The sequence below is a fragment of the Pieris napi genome, chromosome 15, assembly GCF_905475465.1.
Source record: "Pieris napi chromosome 15, ilPieNapi1.2, whole genome shotgun sequence".
Taxonomy (NCBI): domain Eukaryota; kingdom Metazoa; phylum Arthropoda; class Insecta; order Lepidoptera; family Pieridae; genus Pieris; species Pieris napi.
The window spans coordinates 5,628,809-5,652,853 of record NC_062248.1 but is presented as its reverse complement, the minus strand read 5'-3'; the positions used below and the strand labels follow the sequence as shown (position 1 = coordinate 5,652,853).

Here is a 24,045-nt window from a genome sequence, read left to right as displayed (position 1 = left end):
ATCAAACATTTAATTTTAGTGTGTAAAAAAAGTACACGAGTTAAATTAGGTGATATGATATATACATTTAATATTTACTTATATTAGGCATCAAACAATAATAAAAAAAGAACTGCAAATAGTTTTTAGAAATGTTTATTTAGTTTACTTCTTCTTAGATACACCCACAGTTCTACCACGTCTGCCTGTGGTCTTTGTGTGTTGACCACGGACACGCAGGCCCCAATAGTGACGCATACCCCTGTGAGCACGGATCTTCTTTAATCTCTCCAAATCATCACGAAGCTTGGAGTCCAAGTTGGAGGAAGTAAGTTGACTGTATTTACCATCAACAATATCCTTTTGCCTGTTCAAGAACCAGTCTGGAATTTTATATTGCCTGGGGTTCGACATAATAGTAATAATTTTTTCAACCTGCAATAGAAAAATTACAATATATAAACAACACATAACCTCTAAACAGCAAGTACTTAACGATTATTGATGAATTATTAATTCTTCGTTATATGAAGGTAAGGTAATATTACCAACATTTATCAAATATTATAAATATAAGCTGCCAAGTATTTGTTTACCTCTTCTTCGGTGCATTCACCAGCACGTTTGTCGAGGTCGATATCTGCCTTTTTCAATACAATGTTGGAGTATCTGCGACCAACTCCTTTGATCGCAGTCATTGCAAACATAACTTTACGTTTTCCATCTATGTTCGTATTCATGATACGAAGAATATGTTGAAACTTATCGGGGATGACGAGTGACTAAAATATAATAAATTATATTTGGTTAAAAACAAAAATATCCACGTAGATCCATTCCACATAGCACAATTTATAAAATCTAGGCACATTTTAAAATATTTAAACATTGATTTTAAAGAAATATCTAGATTTAATACCATTTTGAAAATTTTTATCGGCTCGAGTACCGATTTCAAACACCTGTCAACATAAAAAGAGAGAAGTAAACACAGATTACAAACAGCTCAAGTTAAAATGTGAATTTGACAATTGACAGTATACTGTAGTGTAGCCTATGTAAATCCGATGATGTGTCATGCAGAAATGCAGAATATAATATTAAATAAATTGTTATCATTTAAATTATTATTTTTACCGATCAATTATTACTGTACTACTATGTAGTACTAAGATTATTACAGAATTTCATTAATTGTAATAGAATTATTAGTATTGCGATCATTGTTATCGTTATTATATATTTTTGTTCCTAATGGCTTCGAATCTCTTCGGATCAACCGTGGTAGGGACAAGAAAAAGATGGCGCGTAACCGAAAAATGTGACAAATGTGTGTAAATTTTTTTCCAACGCCAATAAAGAAGTTTGACTTCAAAAAGCAACATGGCGCGTAACCCGCTACAAAATTTCTCCCATACGTCGATAAAGAAGTTTCACTTCAAAAGATGGCGCGTAACGGAAAAATGTGCCGCGTAACGACAAAATGTTACACTAAATTTTTTTCCAACCCCGATAAAGAAGATTCACTTCAAAAAAATTTTTTTATCAATAATTTGGCCTAACTCGAGTACTCTGGTTGATTACTCAAGCTCCCGTGTGCTATGTAATTAAAAATTCGTAACTCTGTTAGTTTAACTAAAATAGTTTTTGATTGCACGCAAATAATTAATTACAATTTAATAATCAAAGGCTGGAAAATTCATTATAGTCAATAAAGTTCAGTTTACATTTGAAAAATTAAATAAATAAATATTTATTTTTATTCTCTTACATTAAGTGTAACATATTGCACAAACCATACCAGAGCCATAAAGGAAAAAAATAAAAAAGTGTAACAATTTCTATTATTATTCAAATGTTGTTTTTAAATTATGTCCACAGTCCAATGCCGTAGCATCTTCCGTGGGCAACTTCATACTGTTAATTTTGTGTCACGGTGCGCGTGCATCGTAAAATTTCACTCTCATCAATTTTTCATAACGCGCCTAAAGAAGTATAACTCAAAAATCACAAAAGATCAGAAAAAAATATTCACACCTTCGACATATATATGAGTATTCAGTATGATTCAGATAGAAAAAGAACTATCATAGGTGAGGAATATATTGATAGATTGATTAAACATTCATTCTTATAAAATAAAAAAGTTACAACTTCTGTCACACTTCCATCAGCAAAAGCTTATGATTTATTCTAAAGGATAGCATTCTTGAATAACATGCCATTTTATAACAACATTTTTAGCTGGCCAACTGAAATTTTGGAGAAAATCCAGATGAGAATGATGGAGAATATGACCATGTACCTTAAAGCTAATAAAATATTACAATTAATACATGTAAAATGTTAAGAAGGTTATTTTTAATAAATAATAAGCAATAAAAATATGATTACTACGATGGTTTTGGTTAAATTATATACCACACACACCACATTCTATTTGTTGCAAAACAACACATCTCAAGAAGATTTAGGTTTTTTTTCATCAAGATCATTTGTTGTGTATGAAACAATGTTTTTTTTTAATTTTATGGCCTGGTAACGAACATTACCATAAACTTTTTAAAATGTATATCATATACAGGGTGGCCAAAAAGTCGTGCATCAAACGCAAGTAGGGGATAGATGAGGTCATCAGCTGCAAAAAATTGTACGACGGGATGTCTCTAAGCTCAACTCCTGCATAGTTATAATTTATTTTGCGTTTTTATAAGAAAATTGACTTTTTTTACTAATTCTTATTAAAATTCAAAAATATCTACAACCTGTATCTTTTTCATAATATCCACTAGATTGGTACTGATGAGTTCCTGCGTTAGACATACTATTTATAGTTGTTAATTGAGTGTATTGAAGATAATATTAAATTATACGATATAAAAAAAAAAAGGGTGCGTGTACTTTTGTACGCGCGTAAGAAGTTATACTTCTTTGGCATTATTCAAATAGTTTTTGATTGCATGCAAATAATTAATTACAATTAAATAATCAAAGACTGGAAAAGGAGTCATTAAAGTCAATAAAGTTCAGATTACATTTGAAAAATTAAATAAATAAATATTTATTATTATTCTCTTACATTAAGTGTAACATAAATTCTATTAAGTTATTATTTTATATTTAGAACATCTCTTCCAAACATGAATACTTCACAAATAGAATATATAGAATATGCGTGAAGCTAACTTCACGCATATTCTATTTCTTTTTACTTGTAGATTGTCTTATTGCCATCTCGCTCGCGCACGCTATATCACACTGCCAATTTTGTGTCACAGGTGCGCGCGCATCGTAAAATTTCACTCTCATCAATTTTTCATAACGCGCCTAAAGAAGTACAACTTCAAAAATTTCAAATCATAACTTATTGTTTACTTCGGACCCCACTGTGAAAAAAAATTACTCTAAAATAAAAAATACAAATAAAAAATGTTTATTATGGAACATAAGATACAGGTATCACTTATTCCACGTCGTTAAATTTGAATTTGTAGGCATCCCTACTCACCTCTACCGAAAAGTGACCCTGTATTACAAGTTTTGGCGCATTTAATAGGGATTCTGAAAAAATTCTTTCTACGCGCGGGTACCACCACTGGGCCAAACACCGGGGCAAGAACAGACGACGCAGCATAAAAGCCACGAATCTGCCCGACGTCCCCCACAACGGATGAAGACAACGAAAACGATCCAGATGAGTCGAGCCCGACGCTCCGCCACACCAAGGGCTATACGCCGGCCCCAGTACCGTCCTGCATCAGCAGGTGGCGAAAAAGTACACCGCCAGCAGGGGCTCTGCCCGAACTAAGAGGAACGGATAAACACAAGCAAACTCTGTTAATTGAACACTCACACTGGATTTAACGGTATTTAAAAAAAATGTTTGCTCTGTATACATCGTTAATATTTGTTCTGTGAAAAATGTTGAAAGCTGGCAATTTTGTTAAAATTTCAATTTTGTGAAGTGTACTTTCGTGCCGGTTACAAATTACATTTTTTTATTTTCGAACGTTTGTTATATTCGCAATATAGTTATAGGCTGATTTAGAAACCATAAAAGCAAAATGCATACGGCAACGAATATATCACTTATACAAATATTAGAAAAGACAATTTCACCAGGTAATTCATTTACAGCCTACGAGCATGGCGCTTCCTTATTGTCAAACCATCTAGAGTAATGTAGAACAATAGCATGTAAAACGCTTAATCTTCTTAATATTTACTTTGTAAACGCTATTACTTAGAGTAAGTCCTTTCATTCCCAATTAAATTTAAGAGTATATTTAAAGTTGCTGTTAGATTATAATATGGGACATGTATGACATGTCCTAACAATTAACTGTCATTTTGCGAAGTTTCTAGTCTGAAACTAAGTCAGCAGTTAAGACAAGCTGAAATAAATGATATGGCTGTATAGGATCTAAAGAGACAAATTTAAAATGCTTATTTATAATTAGATTTAAAGAAATTTATTGTAGTAAATAACCTCTTTGGTTAGTCAGATTGTACATCATACTACATGTTTGAAGCCTTTTTCTGAAAATGTGGTTTAAATTTTACAGATCGAACTGAATTAGAATCTGCTGAAAAGTACCTCCATCATGCTGCCAATACCAATTTCACGACATTTATTAAAATGCTATCAGATGTTTTGGTACAAGGAGGAAATAGTCAAGTGGCGCGAATGGCTGCAGGTTTACAGCTGAAAAATCACCTTACATCAAAAGATTTTACCCTTAAGCAGGAGTACCAACAAAGATGGATAGCTTTACCTGAAGATGTTAGATTCTACATAAAGAAAAATGTAATTGTTTAATATTATTTTTGTATGTGGATCAAATTGCCATATATATATATATACAAATAATTTATTTTTGCTTACATTTTAGATCTTAGCTTCTATAGGTACAGAAAACAGCAGGCCAAGTTCTGCAGCCCAATGTGTGGCTTATGTAGCAGTTGCTGAACTTCCAATTGGACAATGGAATGATCTTATCCCCATACTTGTGGAAAATGTGACTAACGCTGCATCATCTGAACTGAAAAAAGAAGCTACTCTTGAAGCAATTGGTTTGTTTTCTATATATTCCCTAATGTGAGAATTTAATTAAACAAAGCTAAAATTTTATTTTATTACTCTTGTAATTATTAACCTGAATTCTTGTAACTGAAGCTCTTAAATGTGGACATTTATGAATCATACAACAAGATTGTTGGACAAGTTGATTGATTCCCACTTTACAAAGTCACATATAACATCTAAATCTTGTTAACTCTGCAATTCATTGCTATAATTCTAAAGCACCATTGTAGGGTATGTATATGGCACTGGATTTACTTTCAAGTTTGTTATGCAAATATCTCCTACAGGTAGACATGTTGTTTAACACAGGTGCTTTATAATCTAAATGAATTAGTTGGAATATGAAAGTAGTTATCACCAATGTTCTTGGCTACTTTTTTAGTTACAATACAATATATTTTAAGTAGGGCAATTTTTTTCAATCTTGTTTGATATAAAAAGATATACCTTATTGTTTTAAGATAATAAATAATAAGATGTTATATGGGTTACATACCTTATAATTTTTTAAAATTTTAATCAATTAAAATTATTTTTTTGTGTTTAGGGTATATTTGCCAGGAAATTGAGGCTGAAGTTTTAACAGAACAGAGCAATCATATATTAACTGCAATTATCCATGGTATGAGATCAGCTGAGCCTAGTAATCATGTCCGCCTTGCCGCTACACAGGCTCTTCTTAATTCTTTAGAATTTACAAAAGCTAATTTTGAAAAGGATGTTGAAAGAAATTTTATAATGGAAGTTGTATGTGAGGCAACACAATCCAATGATATGAGAATAAGTGTTGCTGCCCTACAGTGTTTAGTAAGTATTAATAATAATAATAAAGGTAGTATAATTTATGTTTTTTTTTTAAAGTTACTCTAATTAATAGTGATTGCTCATAACAATAATTATTTATATTTATTTAATAAATAACTATTTATATTTATCTATTTTAGCATCAATTGATACATGATTTATTCATCATTAAATTGTTCATAGATTGTTTATCTGTTGTAGATTTAGCAAACTACATACACAAATATTATGTAATAAATTGTTAATTTATATAGGCTTCAAATAGAAAGTATTTTTATGAATTGTTTTCCTTGTCAGAACACCAAATTGGTGATCTGCAGATATTTAAAAGTATATATTTTATTTTTAAGTATCTAGTAATAATATATAATTTTTTTAGTTGGTTCTACATAAAGAAGTTACAAATAGAATAATCCTACACACTTAAAGATTATGGTGAATTGAATTTAATTAATATTGTCTGTTATAGGTTAAAATTTTATCTTTATATTACCAATATATGGAGCCCTACATGGGTCAAGCACTTTTCCCAATAACATTAGAAGCCATGAAATCTGACATTGATGAAATATCTCTGCAAGGTATTGAATTTTGGTCAAATGTAAGTGATGAAGAAATTGATCTTGCCATTGAAGAAGCCGAAGCAACAGAAATTGGTATGTAGAAATATGCAGTTCAGGCTGTATTTTTAAAATTTTTAACTATTTTAATTATTATTGTGTGCAGGTCGCCCACCAGCAAGAACATCAAGATTTTACGCTAGAGGAGCTCTACAATACATTGCTCCTGTCCTCATGCAGAAACTTACAAAACAAGATGATGCTGACGATGAACATGAATGGAATCCATCAAAGGCTGCCTCAGTTTGCTTGATCCTGCTCTCTAACTGCTGTGAAGATGAAATTGTACCTCATGTCTTACCATTCATAAACAATAACATCAAAAATGAAAATTGGCGATACAGAGAAGCAGCTCTTATGGCATTCGGTTCTATATTAGGAGGACTTGAAGCGAATACTTTAAAACCTCTAGTGGAAAAGGCAATGCCCACCTTAATTGAAGCTATGTATGACACAAGCGTAGCAGTCAGAGATACAGCGGCATGGACATTTGGTAGAATTTGTGAGATTGTACCTGAAGCGGCTATTAACGATCAATACTTAAAGCTGCTGCTGGAGAGTTTCGTAAATGGCCTAAAGGCGGAGCCTAGGGTTGCTGCAAATGTCTGCTGGGCCTTTACCAATTTAGCTGAAGCTGCTTACGAGGCAGCTGACTGTGGCGAATCAAACCAGCCTAAGACATATTGCATGTCGACTTACTTTGATTTTATTATCCAATGTCTGTTGGAAACCACAGATCGTCAAGATGCAGCTCAACATAATTTGCGTTCTGCCGCTTATGAGGCTCTCATGGAGATGGTGAAGAATTCACCTTCCGACTGCTATATGACTGTTCAAAAAACAACAATGGTTATACTAGAGAGACTTCAACAAGTTCTGCAAATGGAGAATCATATATCTAGTCAAGCTGACCGGTCCCAATTCAATGATTTGCAGAGTCTGCTCTGTGCTACTTTACAGTCTGTCTTACGTAAAGTGACACCCGAGGATGCACCACAGATATCGGATGCTATTATGACAGCCCTCTTGACTATGTTTGCGGCTAATGCAGGAAAAGCTGGCGGAGTACAAGAAGATGCGCTAATGGCAGTCTCTACTCTCGTCGAAGTGCTGGGTGAAGGTTTTCTCAAGTATATGGATGCATTTAAACAATATTTGTATGTAGGTCTTAAGAATCATCAAGAATATCAAGTGTGCGTTGCAGCAGTAGGTCTTACTGGTGATATCTGTCGAGCGCTTAAGATAAAGGTGAATATTTACTTATTAATTGAGTCAGTGAGAGACACTTGTTAATGCTATTTTTTATTTTAAAATATGGTTTATTTCTCAGGTGCTGCCATATTGCGATGAAATTATTTACCTTCTAATGGCGAATCTTAGTGATCCAACCATCCACCGAGCTGTGAAGCCTCAAATTTTATCCGTCTTTGGAGATATCGCTCTTAGTATTGGTCCAGACTTTAAGAAATATTTTGATTTAGTTATGCAAATGCTGCTGCAGGTAATGTAGACAATAGTATATTTCATTACAAGTGCGGAAAGCCTGTCATTGCAAAGAGTTTCGACAAATGTCTACCCGAGCCGAGGCGCAGCCGAAGGTGAGGGTTGACAGTCGGAACAAGTTGCAATGACGGTTCCGCACGTGTACTGAACAACTATTTTTAATACAGTTGCGAAAAAATTATGCAATTTAATAAAATAATAAAAAAACAATAAACTCAACTCACTAATCATTTATTTCTTATACAAATTATTGTTCACATATACATTGGTACAGTTTTTTATACTAACTTGAGAAGTTTTAGGTTACATATTTATTTACTGTTTGAGACAAACTATTATTTATTTCGTATGATCTTTTATGTATATTTAATATATAATATAACAAACAACTAAACGCGCAAAGAACATTTTTGGAAAATGGCGCCAACCGTAAAAGAATATAAGCAGATTTTTTTTTTCTTCACCCATTCTGGGTAGGCAAAGGGAACTACGCCCATACAGCCAAGTCTTCAGTACAATTTTTTATTGATATGAAATGAAATTTAAGGAGATGAAATGAAATCTAACCTAACTCATTGAATCAAATCATTAAATCTTATATTGAAACAAAGCAGTAGCTTCTTTTTAGAAATATTTGCATGAATCATAAAAATTTCTATGATTTTTTTTTAGTAAAAACTTCGTGGTTGGTTTTTTCTTTTTAATAGACATTATTTTGACAGTTGGGAAAGAAAACGCACTAGTTCGGAAAAGGTAAAAAAAAAGCACGAGTGTGTAATAGCCCACATCCCGAACGCTATACGTCCCTGCAATACGCCACTTTTTGAGCAACTGTATTAAAAAATATTTATTTTTATATTTTACTAGCAACATGTTGTGGCTTTATTCATTACACATATATCTTTCCTCTTTATATTAGTATTGATTTTTTTTTATTATTGTAGGCCAGCAACATCCAAGTGAATCCCAATGATTATGATATGGTGGAATACATTGGAGAACTAAGAGAGAGCATTCTTGAAGCATATACTGGTATTATTCAAGGACTAAAGGGTGTTGGCGGAGAGGTAATGATTTTTATCTCAATTGTATAATGTTTATATATAATATTTTAACTCTTAACTTTACTTATTTATTGTATATATAATCAGCAAGAACAGTTGTTCAAGTTCAAGAATGTTCACAACAGTGTGTTGGAAACACAAACTGGACACAGTTTTTCTGTCCACCGGGACGTCGAACAGATTTAAATAATTAACTTATATACTAAAGTCAATGACATACATAACATAATAACCATTATATTGCGTGTAAACGTTACACACCCATTCAAACATCGACTCCATAGGTAGCCGATGAAAGAAACATGTTTTCGACGACTACTAGGTTAAAGCTTAGGTTACATTTATGGAAGCTTATTTTGTTAAGGATTTAACGATAACTAATAGTATGGGAGCAGTCTTAAAGCGCATTTTTTAGGTTAGAATTATAAGAGAGTTATCGTGAGATTGTGAGATTTGTTGTTATATTTATTACTGTTACGTTATTATAGTTTGACAGTTACCATATTGATCATCATTTAATATTTAAAAAAGTATATAATTTATATAAGAATTATATTAGCGCATAACCGCGACGGGAGTTTTCTTTCTATACAAACATAACAAGTGTTGATTAAATTCAAGGTTGCAATTGAAAACCATTCGTCTATTGAAAAACATATAATTTAAACATTAATCTACATGTTATGACCTTTAAAAGTTCGTTCGTATGCAAAAAATTCACGTATAATACAGTTTCTGAACTCTTTCAGCTGTAATAGTTTACATATACATATATAAGTTAGATTAACATAACAATTTTAACCGACAAAAATTCAGAGAACTTAGCACGAACCTTTGCGGCAGTTTAAAGTATTCGTAACCGTCAATACGAGTCTTTGACTTGTTTTGATCGTATTAATTGTATAGATTAGAATTTATCGTATTTTTATTATTGACTTATACTTTATTAAAGATATGATAAAAAGACCTCAACAACATTCCTAGCACCGACACTCTGTAATTCCCAATAGCGTGATTGTGATCCCGATTTTACTTTTAAGTTTTCTTTCCGCGCTATACCAAGGTTGCGATAGCAGAGCTCCGGATATTACGGGAACTACATCGATATAAACAATATTTTGTAATCATAATGGTTTCGGGAAGTTACAGGGTACCGATGCTAATTGAAAACATCCCTGGTCCAGAATAGGTTTAAAAAATACATCCTACTGAGAAATAAAACTAAATCTTTAAACGTTGATCGAATCTCGCCGACCCCGATTGCTGAAGTGCACTTGAAAAGTCAAGTTATTTAAAAGAAGTTAGATTAAAGAAATATATTTTTTGAACAGGTGCAACCAGACGTGGCCCTAATGGAACCGCATGTCCAAGCGATAATTAACTTTATGGTACAAGTCGCCTCAGATCCCGAGCGGACAGACGGACACATGTCTGTCATCGCCGGTCTTACCGGGGACCTTTGCACTGTTTTTGGACAAAGGGTGCTCCCGTTGCTTGAGACCAAACCCCTGGTGGAGCTCCTTCAATCGGCGCGCAAGTCCCGCACGCCCCGCACTAAGACTCTGGCTAATTGGGCTACCAAGGAGATCCGCAAGTTGAAGCAGCCTCTTGCTAGCTGGTAAGAGACTGTTTTTTTTTTTTTTTTAAAGACAATTCACACCAATTGACCTAGTCCCATGCTAAGCTGGTGAAGCTTGTGTTATGGGTACTAGGCAACGGATATACATATAAATACATATTTAAACACCCAAGACCTAAGAACAACACCAAATGCTCATCACATCGATGTTCGCCTCAGCCGGGGATCGAACCCGGGACCCATGGATTCGCAGTCAGGGGTACTAACCACTAGACCAATGAGTCGTCAAACTGTTGTTAAGTATACAGGATATAAATTATTATATATAATTATATATGAATTATTATGTATAATTGTTAATATACAGGACTACATTATATTTTTTATGTCGGTTAAAAGAGACCTCGTGAATCATTTCACAAGAAATTTAAAAATTCTTTTTCGATCGATTTTTCTCTGACTGCAAATTCAACAACGATTTTCGTGATAATGTTTATATACAGAGATTACCCCCTACAGTCTTACAATATTTACCTTTTTATAGAATATTAGTATAAATCTATATAATTTCTGTACAACTTAATTTAAAATAATTTCAATTATCATTCTTAGTGTTCTTTATATGCTGTTTTTGCAAAGGCCAAGAACAAAAGAGTCTGCCGTTTTAATGGAACTGATGGAATGGAAATTATTATTTCTATGTGTAAAATTTGATTTAATTAATTTTGATTTCATAAAAAATATCTGAACTTGTAAATTTTTCTTTTATTAAATAAAAGTGCTATAAATACCGTAACAGTTAAAATTACACAAGGGTAATATTTATAGTAATAGGAACGTGATGTTTTACATTCCATAAAATAACTCTCAGACATTTTTCCTTCCTTTGATTCTCCGATAGTTGATTACAATTTAACGAGGCATACGCACAAATAACCAATTTTAACTATCAGATCAAACTATGATAGTCCATAGAAATTGATTGATGCTCAAAAATGACACGAAATTTTCTGTTCGAACCTAAGGTTTGCCTCAGTTCACGCGTGCAACTTCAACCCTCTGGATTCGCATTTGGTGAATGTGGGTTTTAATATGGTCTAAGATCCCGATATACAAAAACCTTTACCGAGATGCTTATTTAATGAAACCTATTTTATATTTTATTTAATATGTCAATAAATATAATCCATATGGGTTTCCTAGCAAATTTCAGTCCAGAGTATGTTTAATTAATATTAAAAAAAAAAATTTTTTTTTCAATCAATATTTTTAATCAGGGTAGTATTATATATGTATCACTATAACTTTATTTTTTACTAAAGATACATCTTTATACATATACTTTCTTATACTAATAGTCGAGTTTCATAAAACTGGTTTTATTTATGTACTTAATATTTTCTTGTGATTTATCTGTAATAAAAAGTTAATATCCTTGAATCGCATTAAAAGCTACAAATTAATCTCCGACGTATTTGAACGCAACACTGAGATTGTTTTTCCTTATCACCTTATGATTAAATGACATTGCTGATAAACGGCAGGGCATCGCTTAACCTTGTTGTTTTGTTTCAGATTTGAAACATCGTGGAGCAATAGTGGTGTAACCGAGTTACAAACAAGCTACCCCAGGTTTAAAATATATTAATTGGGAGGTCATATCAAGTCATTTCATTAGCCGGTGGGTGCATTAGCCTGTTTATTATCGTGCTATTTTTTATATAGTGACTAACTTTTTTCAGTGACACGAATAATTTTATTAATGAAAAATTATTTTTAAATAATGTAAGGCTAATGAACTCAACGCAACTCTTAATGTAATTACACCTTTCCATGTTAATCTACATAATTAGAAGCATTTCCTATTCGGTATTATAGATACGGACGGTGGCTGTGGTATCTTTACTTACGACACGAAAGTGAGATTGAATGATAGGAGATGTATGTTATTATAGGCATGCACATGTGCAAGGGATTTTGAATTTTGTATATTATTATTTGTAAGGTTTACGGAAGGATATTTGAACGGCTGGGTGTATGGTGATGTATGTAAATGAATAAAGATATTTTGTAAACATATACGCGTAATGGTCTTTGTTATTTCGTCGGCTGAGGTCTAAGGACGCCATATTGGTGCTAACTATTATTTATTCGTCACAAAAATTATGGGCAATTATAGAATTATTTACGACAGGCCTTATGAAGTCATTGAAGCGTAAATCAAAACTTGTTGTTTGTTGTTTTAATATTTATTGTTGCTACCATGGTTTTACAACTATTTCAAATGTTCGATTAAAGATTTTTCTAGTTTTGATTTTCTTTTACTTTTAATAATTAATGGCGGTTATTTATTTACAAAGGATCATATATTTTTTTGACTTATAATTAAAAAATGATGCAACTACGATGGTATATGACTAATTAGGTAATAATAAGATAACGTAATCAATGATGTGTCTGGTAAAGACAGTCGTAAATAGTATCACCGGCTTTTTTGTGAACATAAATGTGATTTATATATATTACAAAACCATAATAATAAAATTTTAGTTTATTTACTTTATTCAATGTCCTATAGTTTTCGATACATTTTTGTGACGAATAAAAAGTGTTATTGCCTTTGGATCTCATACTTTTGTGTACATAATGTTGTGACTTTATGCTCATTTTGATTTCTCCAGATTATACTCTCAAAGAGGTGCGTTTTCTTCTGTTGACTATTTTTACCGAGTGATCTGAACTGTGAAATGGCTGGCAATAACAGCATTTGTACAATAGAAAAATCTAAAACTTTTTAATATTATTATGGCGTTTTGTACCTACGTTTTTATGAGACACCCGCCCCTATCTACTGCCAGAAAACGAGTGCACTTTTATAGTTTCATCGCTGTGCCTTGAGTGTAAATTTTTTCAAGATTAACCATAAAATTAATGGCGTCAATGTAAAACATTACGCGCATAATATTTCCTTTAAATCAATTAAGGTATGAGTCTGTTTATAAGTGTGCCTGCTAGTCTGTGAGCATCACTGATAGGAATAATGACTGCGTGATTTATGCAAGAATATCAAAAAGAAGTGATGTGTGTCACTGAAGTAATGAACACCGGTCCTCACGGTTTCTATTTATCTTCAAAATGTGAAATTGTCAACTTGTTCCGGTGTTCTACGTGTGAGTTACAATTGTAAGAGATGTACATATTTTGATCGGAATTTGTTTATCGGTTCAGTGTCATTGTGAATGATAGGAGTATGTATGAGGACTAGTGCCATGCCCTGAAAGGTTCTTAATTAGAATCATAGGCATCGAGTCTTTTAATGCCACCCACTTTTCTTACGCGAATTAAATATTGAAATTATTTTGTTACTTACATCTTTTGTTCTATTTTTTGTTTGCAACTATTGTCCTATATGTTCTACTCTAATTAAAACGATTTAAAAGTTCTTAGTTGTATTATTGTCGCATATTAGTACCCATTATCATATAGTGGTAGGTATTCAATAAAATAAATGTTTGATAGTAAATTATTATTTTATGTTGTTAGTATATTGTTATTTTATCTTGGCGCAAAAATGCGTAAATATAAATAACTCATGCGAAAAAAATCAGTTTCAAGATTGATATCGATTGTTATTGTTAAAAATAACGAGTAGTTAAAGTTCAAGTAATTTACGATAAAATTATTCGACTGTTGTCGGTGAATCTGAATAAACGTGCGGAGGACAAATTGCTTGTAAGTATACATTTTCGATATTATATTACAAGCCATTAAATCACTTTGACTCAATTAAGCACGGGAACAATAAAGTTTTTCATTTTACTAACATATATAATATTTTTGCTGACAAAATAGAAGGTATACCTAGAAGGGAGGGAGTAATTAAATAAACATAATTATCTAAAAGATAATAGTTACTTAGATACTGGTAATTGTAAACTGTACTTTGTAGAAAAAATCCGTTTAATAATCTTATGTATAATTTATTTATTTTCATCGCTCTGCCTCGTGTAATTTTGTTCAAAATCTACCATAAAATTAATAGTAATAATAGTGTAGGAATTGAATTCCTTAATCATTCAAATTTTAAATAGTTTAAAGTATAAAAATACAGTAAGTTTTCCAACAATTATGTAAAGTTTTACAACCTAAGCTAATAAATTGCTGCTGCAAGCATGCTGCATGAAAAAAGAATAACTATTTTGTCTTAATTTAAAAGGTCTGTTAAATATAAAGTTTTAGGGACACAACGAAATAAGTTAGAGAAGATATGACATTGATGTTAGAAAAGATATGACAGAAAAAACAAACATTTTTAATCGCATTCCGAAATATAAATAGCAACATAACTTCTGATTAATATTCGTTCATATAGTTTCGTATAGAAAGCTAGATAGTTTTGACTCCATTACTAAGAATAAAGAATAGTGTTTATCTGTTCATGATATAATTGCTCCTTCTCAATTAGAGATACCAGCTAAATTCAATGCTTAAGATTAAATTATTTTTTGATGAGACGCTAAATTATAAACTTGAGTAGTTTTTAAAAATGCCTCGTGCATTTTTATTTCAATTGTTATTGCTCAGAAAAGACTACATGCCACAGTAAATTACTCAGAGACAATGAATGAAAATATGAGAAAATATAAGATATGCCATTCCTAATCGAGTAGATTCATGCTACTGCACTCGCAAAACATCATCAACCAGGACAATAATAGATCACGTATCGACCAACATTAAAGCAATATTCGCTAGAAACAAAACAGAAGGTTCATTATAAAGCGTTCATTAAAAAATTCTACCAAAATCTTTTAAGTTGAGCAAGATGTTGTAAAAGGTTTTTACTCCAATAAATTGTGGCGTGCCCCAAGGATCTATACTAGGGTCACTTATTCTAGATTTACATCAATGGCATTAGCAATTTAGGACTAAAAGGTGTTATGATACGCTAGATATATATGCAGACGACACAAGTATGTTTTACTATTGTGATACTATAGATTCAATCTTTAAAGATGTACAAAATTATTTAAAGTGATCAAAAATTAATTTACTCACTATATATATATTTCTGCGGCCCCAATTAAGAAAATATGTGATTTTGTACCTCTTACCATTAATAAAAGTAACATCATTAAAGAAAACAGATAACAGTAGTTTGGTGTTGTATTGGATAGTCGTTTAACGTGAAAGCCGCACAGTGACATTTTAAGTCCAAACTATCTTTGATATTTGGATCTGCGTGGCAGTGTGCTTGCTTCCCAAAGTTAGTCCGACTCACAGTGGCGTAACAATAGAGTGGCAGGGCTGGCAAAATGCCACGGGCCCCCGACCCAAGAGACAGACAGATATTATGATCTATGGATGAATGTGAAGTCTCCAATTCGTATTGGGCTAGCGTGGGGACTATATTCCCTCTCGTCTATGAGAGGAGGCCTATTGCCATTAGTGGGACATATATACAACGTGTAATTGAGTACGCTGAAAATCTCGAAATTTATTAAAATTAAACTGAGTACAACGTGACGGTTTTTACTGATAGGCCTTGAGGGCTTTGATGGGTCAAAAGCATTTGCCACGGGCCGACTCACTACATTTAAAATTATGGTAAAGCCATATATATGTCACCGTAAAATTGTAAACACCGTTAGATTGTAATATATCTCGCGAGATTGTAAACTGTCGAAAGATTGTGAACCTCAACGAACTGCTTACAATTTAAGGTATTATTATTCGGTAGTTATATGAAATTGTTGGGAAGTAAAATTAATCTGTAATTGACCAAAGAAGTTTGAATGATAACTAAGTTAGTGTAGTACAATCTACCGAATAATAATACGTTAAATTGTAAGCAGTACGCTGAGGTTCACAATCTTTCGACAGTTTATAATCTCGCGAGATAGATTACAATCTAACGGTTTTTACAATTTTACGTTAACATATATACTACTTGATGAAACTATTGGGCTATGCAGCGCCTATCATTCGTTATAAAATACAAATAATTCAAAATAAATTATTAAAGACACTTTTCTACTAAGATTATTTGACCGCAACTGAAAAACTATAGAGAGATACTAAATGTACCTATAAGCATAAACCAGACATATGTTAACAATACCTCAATTTTAATCAACGAAATTATTAATAAATCGTTCAAATAAATGTAGCATTTACACAAAAATCAGATACAAAATATTCGCTAAGAAATGTTGATCACTTATGTTAATACAACCAATGTTTAAAGACGCACAAATATTTATTAAATTGCAATCCAGTATAAAAGAAATAAAACCTTATTACAAATTTAAAACAGCTTTTAAAAGGACATATTATGATTAACAACATATCTATAAAATAACAAAAAAATATATATAGATCTATAAAAATCGTAAAGTTTAATATAAATGAATAGAATACATATTTACAAAATATCAAAAAAGTCACATTTAGCATGAATCTCTCAATGGCTGTTGTAACATCTATACGATCTACCTGCACATTTGTAAAAAAATGATACATATTATTATTTAAGTTTTATTACTTTAGCGAATTTTTTTTACGCAGATAATATTTTATTATTTGCAGAGTACCAAATGTTTTTATATAGCTTACTTTCTATTATTATTTGATAAGACGAAGTACAAACCTAATCTACATTAAATTTAAATTATCTCACTGAACGTAATTCTTTAAGAAATAAAGTATCTTTGAATCAAAACTCATATTAAGTTCACCCTTTTTGTAGTAATTTGTCATGCCTATAGACATATAATATTGTTCCTCTAAGTTCAAAATTTTAAAAACAAAGAACAATTGAAATTTTTCCATAACTGCCAGTGTTCAGTATTATTCTTATTTTCTTACAAATAACTAATAACGAAAATTAAGTCGTAAGGGGACACTCCTGAATCCTGATTGATGATGTTTATGCACATCTGTATAGCCATTGTGTTTTATGAGGGGAAATCCATTATTCAAAGAGTTTTGGCAAGTATTTCAAGTCATTCTAGTTCTTATGATGTAATAAAAACAATAATAAATATCGATATCCGTCAAATTAACTTCAACAGTATTTAATCAATTATGCTACTATTCACTAGACCATAGCTTTAAAATAATATACCAGAAATAAGTAATCTGTGTTATTTTATAAAATTTCATCTAAACAATTTTTCACCTGCGTTTTATAATTCTTAACTAGCTCTGTGATCTGTCTGTACTCTGTACTGTCTAGACTCTAGCACAGAACACAATTACCTAAAGGACTGGACTCTAGAGTCTAGACTTTAGACCATATGCTTAGCAGTTAATTAATTACAAATTGTGTACTTAATTGTGAAATATTTCAATAATAATTAGTTAAGTAAACGTAAGTGAAACGTCATGCATATACCTATACAATATACATTAAATAATCGCTTATCGCAGCAATAATTACATATTTAAACTACTGCGCACGGTGTGCACGCCTCGCCGGTTAGAGCTTATAGTACAAAAGAATTACTTAATTTAGGTATTTTTTGTAATTTGTAAAGTCTAATACTAAATACGTTGATTTTTACTTTACATCTTGAGTACCAGTTTATCTAGTAAATAGTATAACATATCATACTATATTCTGCTAAAGAATTAAGGTTAATATAATATTGTTTTCTTTTCTAGGTAAAATGAAACCACAATACAAAATTGGTGAGTTGTCTTATGGGAAATACAATAATTGTCAGCTTCATTCGAGCCTTTACCATTATTTAGGCACTAGTTAACCTAAAATTATTATCAATATAAAGACATTTTTTTTTTTCAACTTATCGATTTATATTGAACAAAAAATTTCTATGTAGCGTAACCCTTTTTAAGATTATGAGAGACAAATGTGTATAATTATTTCAGCTGATGAAAAGCTGGCAGAGTTGGGCCGCAATGAAATCATGATGGCTGAAAAAGAAATGCCAGGACTTATGGCGTGCCGTCGTAAATATGCACCTGGAAAAATTTTAAAAGGTGCCAGAATAGCTGGTAGTCTTCACATGACAGTGCAAACAGCAGTGTTGATAGAAACTCTTGTTGAATTGGGTGCAGAAGTAAGTATTATTTTACTATCAGTACAAAAAAATTTAAATACACAACATTTCATCATTTAATGTTCATTATTATTTTGTATTTCATACCTTAACATTATTATAAGCTGTTGCTGTAGGCATAAAAGTTAACTTTTTTGAAAGTATAAAAAGATAAATGTCTTTTTTTTTAACTATCAGATATTAGATTTTGATTACTGTCTTAGTTTTAATTATGTATATATAGCAAGGGTATAAAATTATACATGACTTAAACAAATTTTAAACCTGAAACATCATTACAAAATCTTGCTTTAATCTCTAAAAATGTAGACCCTATCGATTCTTTCCATTTATCCCTAATTAAAAAATGCATAATTATTTTTTTCAGTGTAAAATGTTTGTCTATCTCTGAAATTCAATATAATAGGACGTACAGTTTAATATTTACTTTTTCAAGATTACACTCCAACCCCATCTTATAAATTCTAAATTTTATTTAAAAACTCTAAAGTAATATTATTAAATTATTATGAAGTGTTATTAGCAATGTTCAAGGATTTTTTAGCTACAAGTAATTAAATTCTGAATTGAAGACAGATAAACTTGATTGTTTTATGACAACATTCTACAGTAATGGTTATATTATGTATTGGTTATTGTCATTTTTTAAAACTCTAATATTTATTATTAGTTTTTTTTTACACCTACTTACTGACAGCTTTTTATTCAAATTGAGTACATTAAATAAATTATATTATTGAAGATTTAATTGCATTGTAGTAGTAGTATTAAAATAAATGAAAGAATTTGAAAATATCTATAAATTCGGCCTCAATGTTATTGTTATATCATAAATAAGCTTATTTCATGCATTTGAGTATGAAATTGCTTATTGACCCCATTCTGTAGTTATTGAATATTAACTCTAAAATCTAGTGACAATAAATACTATACATTTATATTTGCATCCTGTGCTCAACAGATATACTTGATTTATTTTACAAAATAATGTAATAACATCATAATATGTTACATTATAAAACTGCTGTGGTTTCTATAAATGTAACCATAGCATTCTTGTTTTTTCAACAATCATCATGCAGACTAAACCCTTTTTCAGATACAATGGTCAAGCAGTAATGTATTCAGTACACAAGATGAAGCTGCAGCCGCCCTGGTTGCACGCGGCTTACCAATTTATGCCTGGAAGGGAGAAACTCAAGAGGAATACATGTGGTGCATCGAACAGACTCTCATTTTCCCCGATGGAAAGGTAGAATTCAAGCTACTTTAAGTTTTACTTATTGTTGCTGTAGAATGATAACCTCATATGTCCAGAGAAACTAACATTACATGCAACAAAAAATCATTTTGTCGATATTCGTTAAATATTATTGGGTTTTTGTCCATAGTTTTAGATGGTTATACCAGTTAAATGACGCAATAGTCTAAGAATAAAAAAAATAAAGGTTATCAGTCTACAGTGATGTTATAAGCTTCATTGTATTCTCTTTATATATGTTTTAGAATTCTTTTCATTGGTGTTTTATGTAGTTACAATTGTATGCTAAATTTATTTTAATTTTCTTGTTAATAAGTTCAAAAACTATTGTGACAGAAATTTAGTTAAATCACTTATTTTAAAAGTAATTAGGGCTTTTACTATTAGAAACATGAGTAAATTTATTCCATAACTTTTATATTTGCAGCCTCTCAACATGATTTTGGACGATGGTGGCGATCTGACAAAACTAGTACACTCAAAATACCCCCATCTCGTAGAAGGCATCAAGGGAATTAGTGAGGAAACAACTACTGGTGTCCATAACCTGTATAAAATGTTCCGTGAAGGAGTACTTAAACTTCCTGCTATTAATGTTAACGACTCTGTCACAAAGAGCAAGTTTGATAACTTGTATGGATGCAGGGAATCTTTGCTTGATGGAATAAAGAGGGCCACCGACATGATGATTGCTGGGAAAGTATGTGTAGTAGGTGGGTATGGAGATGTTGGCAAGGGATGTGCTCAGGCTTTCCGTGGATTTGGAGGGAGGGTCATTGTTACTGAAATAGACCCAATAAATGCCCTTCAAGCTGCCATGGAAGGCTTTCAAGTAATAACTATGGATGAAGCAGCTGAAGTTGGACAAATATTTGTCACTACCACTGGAAACATTGATATTATAACTAAGGATCATTTCTTTAAAATGAAGGATGATGCAATCCTATGCAACATTGGTCACTTTGACTGTGAAATTGATGTTGCTTGGTTAGAAAAAAATGCAAAGAAAGTCAATCTTAAACCACATGTTGATCGCTATGAGTTAGATAACGGAAACCACTTGATAATATTAGCAGCAGGAAGGCTTGTAAACTTGGGTTGTGCAACTGGTCATTCCTCGTTTGTCATGTCTAATTCATTTACCAACCAAGTCTTGGGTCAAATTGAATTATGGACCAAACATAACTTATATCCAGTTGGGGTTCACACACTTCCTAAAAAGTTAGATGAGGAGGTAGCAGCTCTGCACTTGGACCATCTTGGTGTAAAGCTGACAAAATTGACACCAAAGCAGGCCAAATATATTGGAGTTCCAATAGAGGGGCCTTATAAACCAGAACACTACAGATATTAACTATTGATATAGTTTACATTTGTGTCTGAATTTTGCATACGAAATTAAGCTAACGGGATGAAACTAATACTATTAATTTGTATACTAACTGGTACTGGTAAAATAAAGTTTTGTTTTGAATCTTGTGTTACTATTATTATTTCATGTTTCTTATTTAGCTAAGTAAACTTTTTTCAAATGTTCAGAATTAGTAAAAGATAGTAACTTAATACCCAGCATTATAGGAAGCCTTACCTATAATGTTCATCGCTATAAATTTTAAGTTGTTCTCAAAAACAGAAAATAGTTTGGAATTTATTTTTGTAATAACAAACCATAGATTTTATCTAAATGCAGCCTTTTTATGACTGAAAATTGCATTGTACTAAGGATTAATTATTATTGTCTACTCATATCAATACACATGCAACAAACCACAAGCAAACCTATCTAGATTCCATGGTTACAGTTGCTTCATAATAAGGGTACAATATTTATGCTTAATCACTATGTTTTCTTGTCACTTGTGAAGTATACTTAGAAACTTGGTTAAAGCATGTAATGAAACGCATGGAACCCACATCACCAATGAGGTGCAAATAAGCTTGATTAAAATTGTGTTGTTTGATAGAGCTCACCTTTGCATCCATTATAACAATTATATGACCACTGGCATTGGTAGTTGTTTCAATAGTGATCAAGGTTTTAACATGAACATGAATCAATACTAGAGAAAACTAGTATTGATTCTTATTTACTTTTTGTAATCAAAAATTAAATAAATAATATAAGACAAAAGAAACTACTTTTAATTCATATTTTTTTATGAATTCTATCATAATGTCTTCTCCTTAAGTAAATTAATTTTCGTAAAATACAAGGACCATCTTCAATGATTAACAAGACCATGTTAAAATTATGAAGCAAAAAATCTGAGCAATTCTTCATCTTTAGGTTTAAGGATGCATTGGTCTTTCAGGTTGATTACCCAGCCTGGGTCTAAGCCATAGAATATTTGTCTTGGGTCTTTCCTTTCACACAACATTTCATAACTAGGATCATTTTCCAACTTTGGTAATTCATATCCATATTTTTGGGCTAACCTCAGCCTGTCTTGTGATATGGCTTGAGGGTCAGCCAAATATCCTCTGTTTTTTGCACTTGTATAATACTCTATTGCATCTGGTGGGGGAATCATTCTCCTAGGTATTGACTGTCCATTTTCAAAAAATTGCTTTGGATCCTTTAGTAGAAAGAGGCTGTGTGGATCATAGTAAGCAGTTGTTATAACACCACCATTTCTTTCGATAGCAGCAATAACTTGTTCACTCGCCCATTGGACTTCAATATTAATTTTTGCAGCAAAATTGTCAACTCCTTCATCAGTTAAATTTACACCAAAATGCTTTTGATCAGGAAAAAAATTATATAAACCTGATTTAACTATGGATGCAATATCAATAGGCTTTGAAATATCCAAACGATTTTTATCAATTAAAAGTTGGACTTCCTGTAATGACAATGGTGGATACTGTCGGCGAAAACTGAAAGAAACAATAGATTCAAGGTGGTACTTACTGCTGATTAGTTAATGATTGAAAGTTGTGGTAATAAACTAACAAAATTAATACAAAACAATTATAAGTATCTTACTGATGTCCTCTATAATAGTGTTCCTGTGGCATTCGCAAATAAAATGGATTATTCCCGGTTTCATAACCCAACCTCATGTAGTTCATTCTTTGGCCAGATCCTTTATTTCCAGCACCATGTTTATCTCCTCCATGTTGACCACGACCTCGTTTAGGCTGAAATAATTTTAAGTATAAATATAACAAACTAAAAGTAACCTTAAAAATGTATATACAATATAATTACATTCTTTTTGTATCCTGGATTATCTCGAAGATTTCCTAGAGATATCCTAGGTAGCGACCTTAGCATTGCTAAGGATTTTTCTGTGATTTGTCGAGAACCCATTCTGGTTATTAATAAATTATGGGTAAAATCATAAAAAATTTGATTAGATTTTGTTATAAATGTTAGTCTAAGTTTAACGGGTGTCGACTGTCGCCTTCTGTAGTTAATAGTTATCTGTTATTTTTCCTAAAATAAACTTCATAGATAATTTAATAAATTTCCAAACACTATGTATGTATGTACAGCACAGAGCACAAAATACAAATACTAAAAAAACATCTTACAACTTTTCTGTTATCTGTAGTCCAAAGGCCAAACCTTCTAACTTGTAATGTAGCATACCTACATTTACATTTAGAAATTCGAAAACTAAATTTGTATGAAAATGTTTCGGGAAATTTACCTATCTTCTTCTTTTTCAAAAAAAGAAGTTTTTTTGGTTAGATAACTTTTAAAATTTTATATTAACTATATAATTTGCAATTGCAATTGCGTCAGCCTATTATTTTAAAGGGGCATTTGCCTCTAGTAACAAGTATCTAGCTTTGCCTAATAGGGTTCAAATTTTTTTCTCTCGCTACTGCCGGTTTGTTGAGGTGAATTTCCTCTTTATTCCATTTGCAGATAAGAGTTACATACATTCTTTATGAATGTATTTGGTAGCAGATTGTAGGGTTTTTTTTTTACATTAATATTACCAAATTTAAGGTGTTGCCAACGAATGCGTGGCACTTGAACGCATGCGCGTAGTATAGGCCTCTGCCCTCTTGGATCACGCTAGTGGCGCGGCGTTGATTCAGGCAACACTGGGT

The 24,045-nt window shown here is 31.7% G+C and overlaps 4 protein-coding genes across 11 annotated transcripts; 2 read left to right on the top strand and 2 right to left on the bottom strand.

The window, feature by feature from the left end:
- Positions 1-119: 119 nt before the first annotated feature.
- LOC125056921 (40S ribosomal protein S18) lies at positions 120-1,035 on the bottom strand. The gene is made up of 3 exons (XM_047660283.1): positions 899-1,035; positions 576-761; positions 120-414 (listed from the first exon to the last, which is right to left on the bottom strand). Exons 1-3 carry the CDS (start codon positions 899-901, stop codon positions 145-147), a joined length of 459 nt encoding a protein of 152 aa, XP_047516239.1. The 5' UTR covers positions 902-1,035; the 3' UTR covers positions 120-144.
- A 2,879-nt stretch (positions 1,036-3,914) lies between these two features.
- On the top strand, positions 3,915-14,077 carry LOC125056887 (importin subunit beta-1). Of its 2 annotated transcripts, XM_047660216.1 has the most exons (10): positions 3,916-4,101; positions 4,545-4,786; positions 4,872-5,052; positions 5,613-5,872; positions 6,339-6,525; positions 6,596-7,737; positions 7,820-7,990; positions 8,937-9,059; positions 10,388-10,674; positions 12,211-14,077. In XM_047660216.1, coding segments are annotated over exons 1-10 (2,652 nt in total). In that variant the 5' UTR covers positions 3,916-4,043; the 3' UTR covers positions 12,212-14,077. The 2 variants fall into 2 exon arrangements, with proteins under 2 accessions (XP_047516171.1, XP_047516172.1); XM_047660215.1 differs by lacking the exon at positions 12,211-14,077 and having other exon boundaries at positions 3,915-4,101; positions 10,388-10,678.
- A 166-nt stretch (positions 14,078-14,243) lies between these two features.
- Positions 14,244-21,459, top strand: LOC125056898 (adenosylhomocysteinase). Of its 7 annotated transcripts, none has more exons than XM_047660243.1 (5): positions 14,244-14,367; positions 18,301-18,327; positions 18,529-18,719; positions 19,819-19,971; positions 20,408-21,459. In XM_047660243.1, the coding sequence occupies exons 2-5, from the start codon at positions 18,306-18,308 to the stop codon at positions 21,332-21,334; spliced, it is 1,293 nt and encodes a 430-aa protein (XP_047516199.1). In that variant the 5' UTR covers positions 14,244-14,367; positions 18,301-18,305; the 3' UTR covers positions 21,335-21,459. The 7 variants fall into 7 exon arrangements, with proteins under 7 accessions (XP_047516199.1, XP_047516200.1, XP_047516202.1 ...); XM_047660244.1 differs by having other exon boundaries at positions 14,260-14,370; positions 18,303-18,327; XM_047660246.1 differs by lacking the exon at positions 14,244-14,367 and adding an exon at positions 17,901-18,007.
- Positions 21,460-22,101: 642 nt separating this feature from the next.
- Positions 22,102-23,404, bottom strand: LOC125056914 (39S ribosomal protein L15, mitochondrial). The gene is made up of 3 exons (XM_047660276.1): positions 23,192-23,404; positions 22,967-23,121; positions 22,102-22,857 (listed from the first exon to the last, which is right to left on the bottom strand). Exons 1-3 carry the CDS (start codon positions 23,291-23,293, stop codon positions 22,230-22,232), a joined length of 885 nt encoding a protein of 294 aa, XP_047516232.1. The 5' UTR covers positions 23,294-23,404; the 3' UTR covers positions 22,102-22,229.
- Between the last annotated feature and the right edge of the window lie 641 nt (positions 23,405-24,045).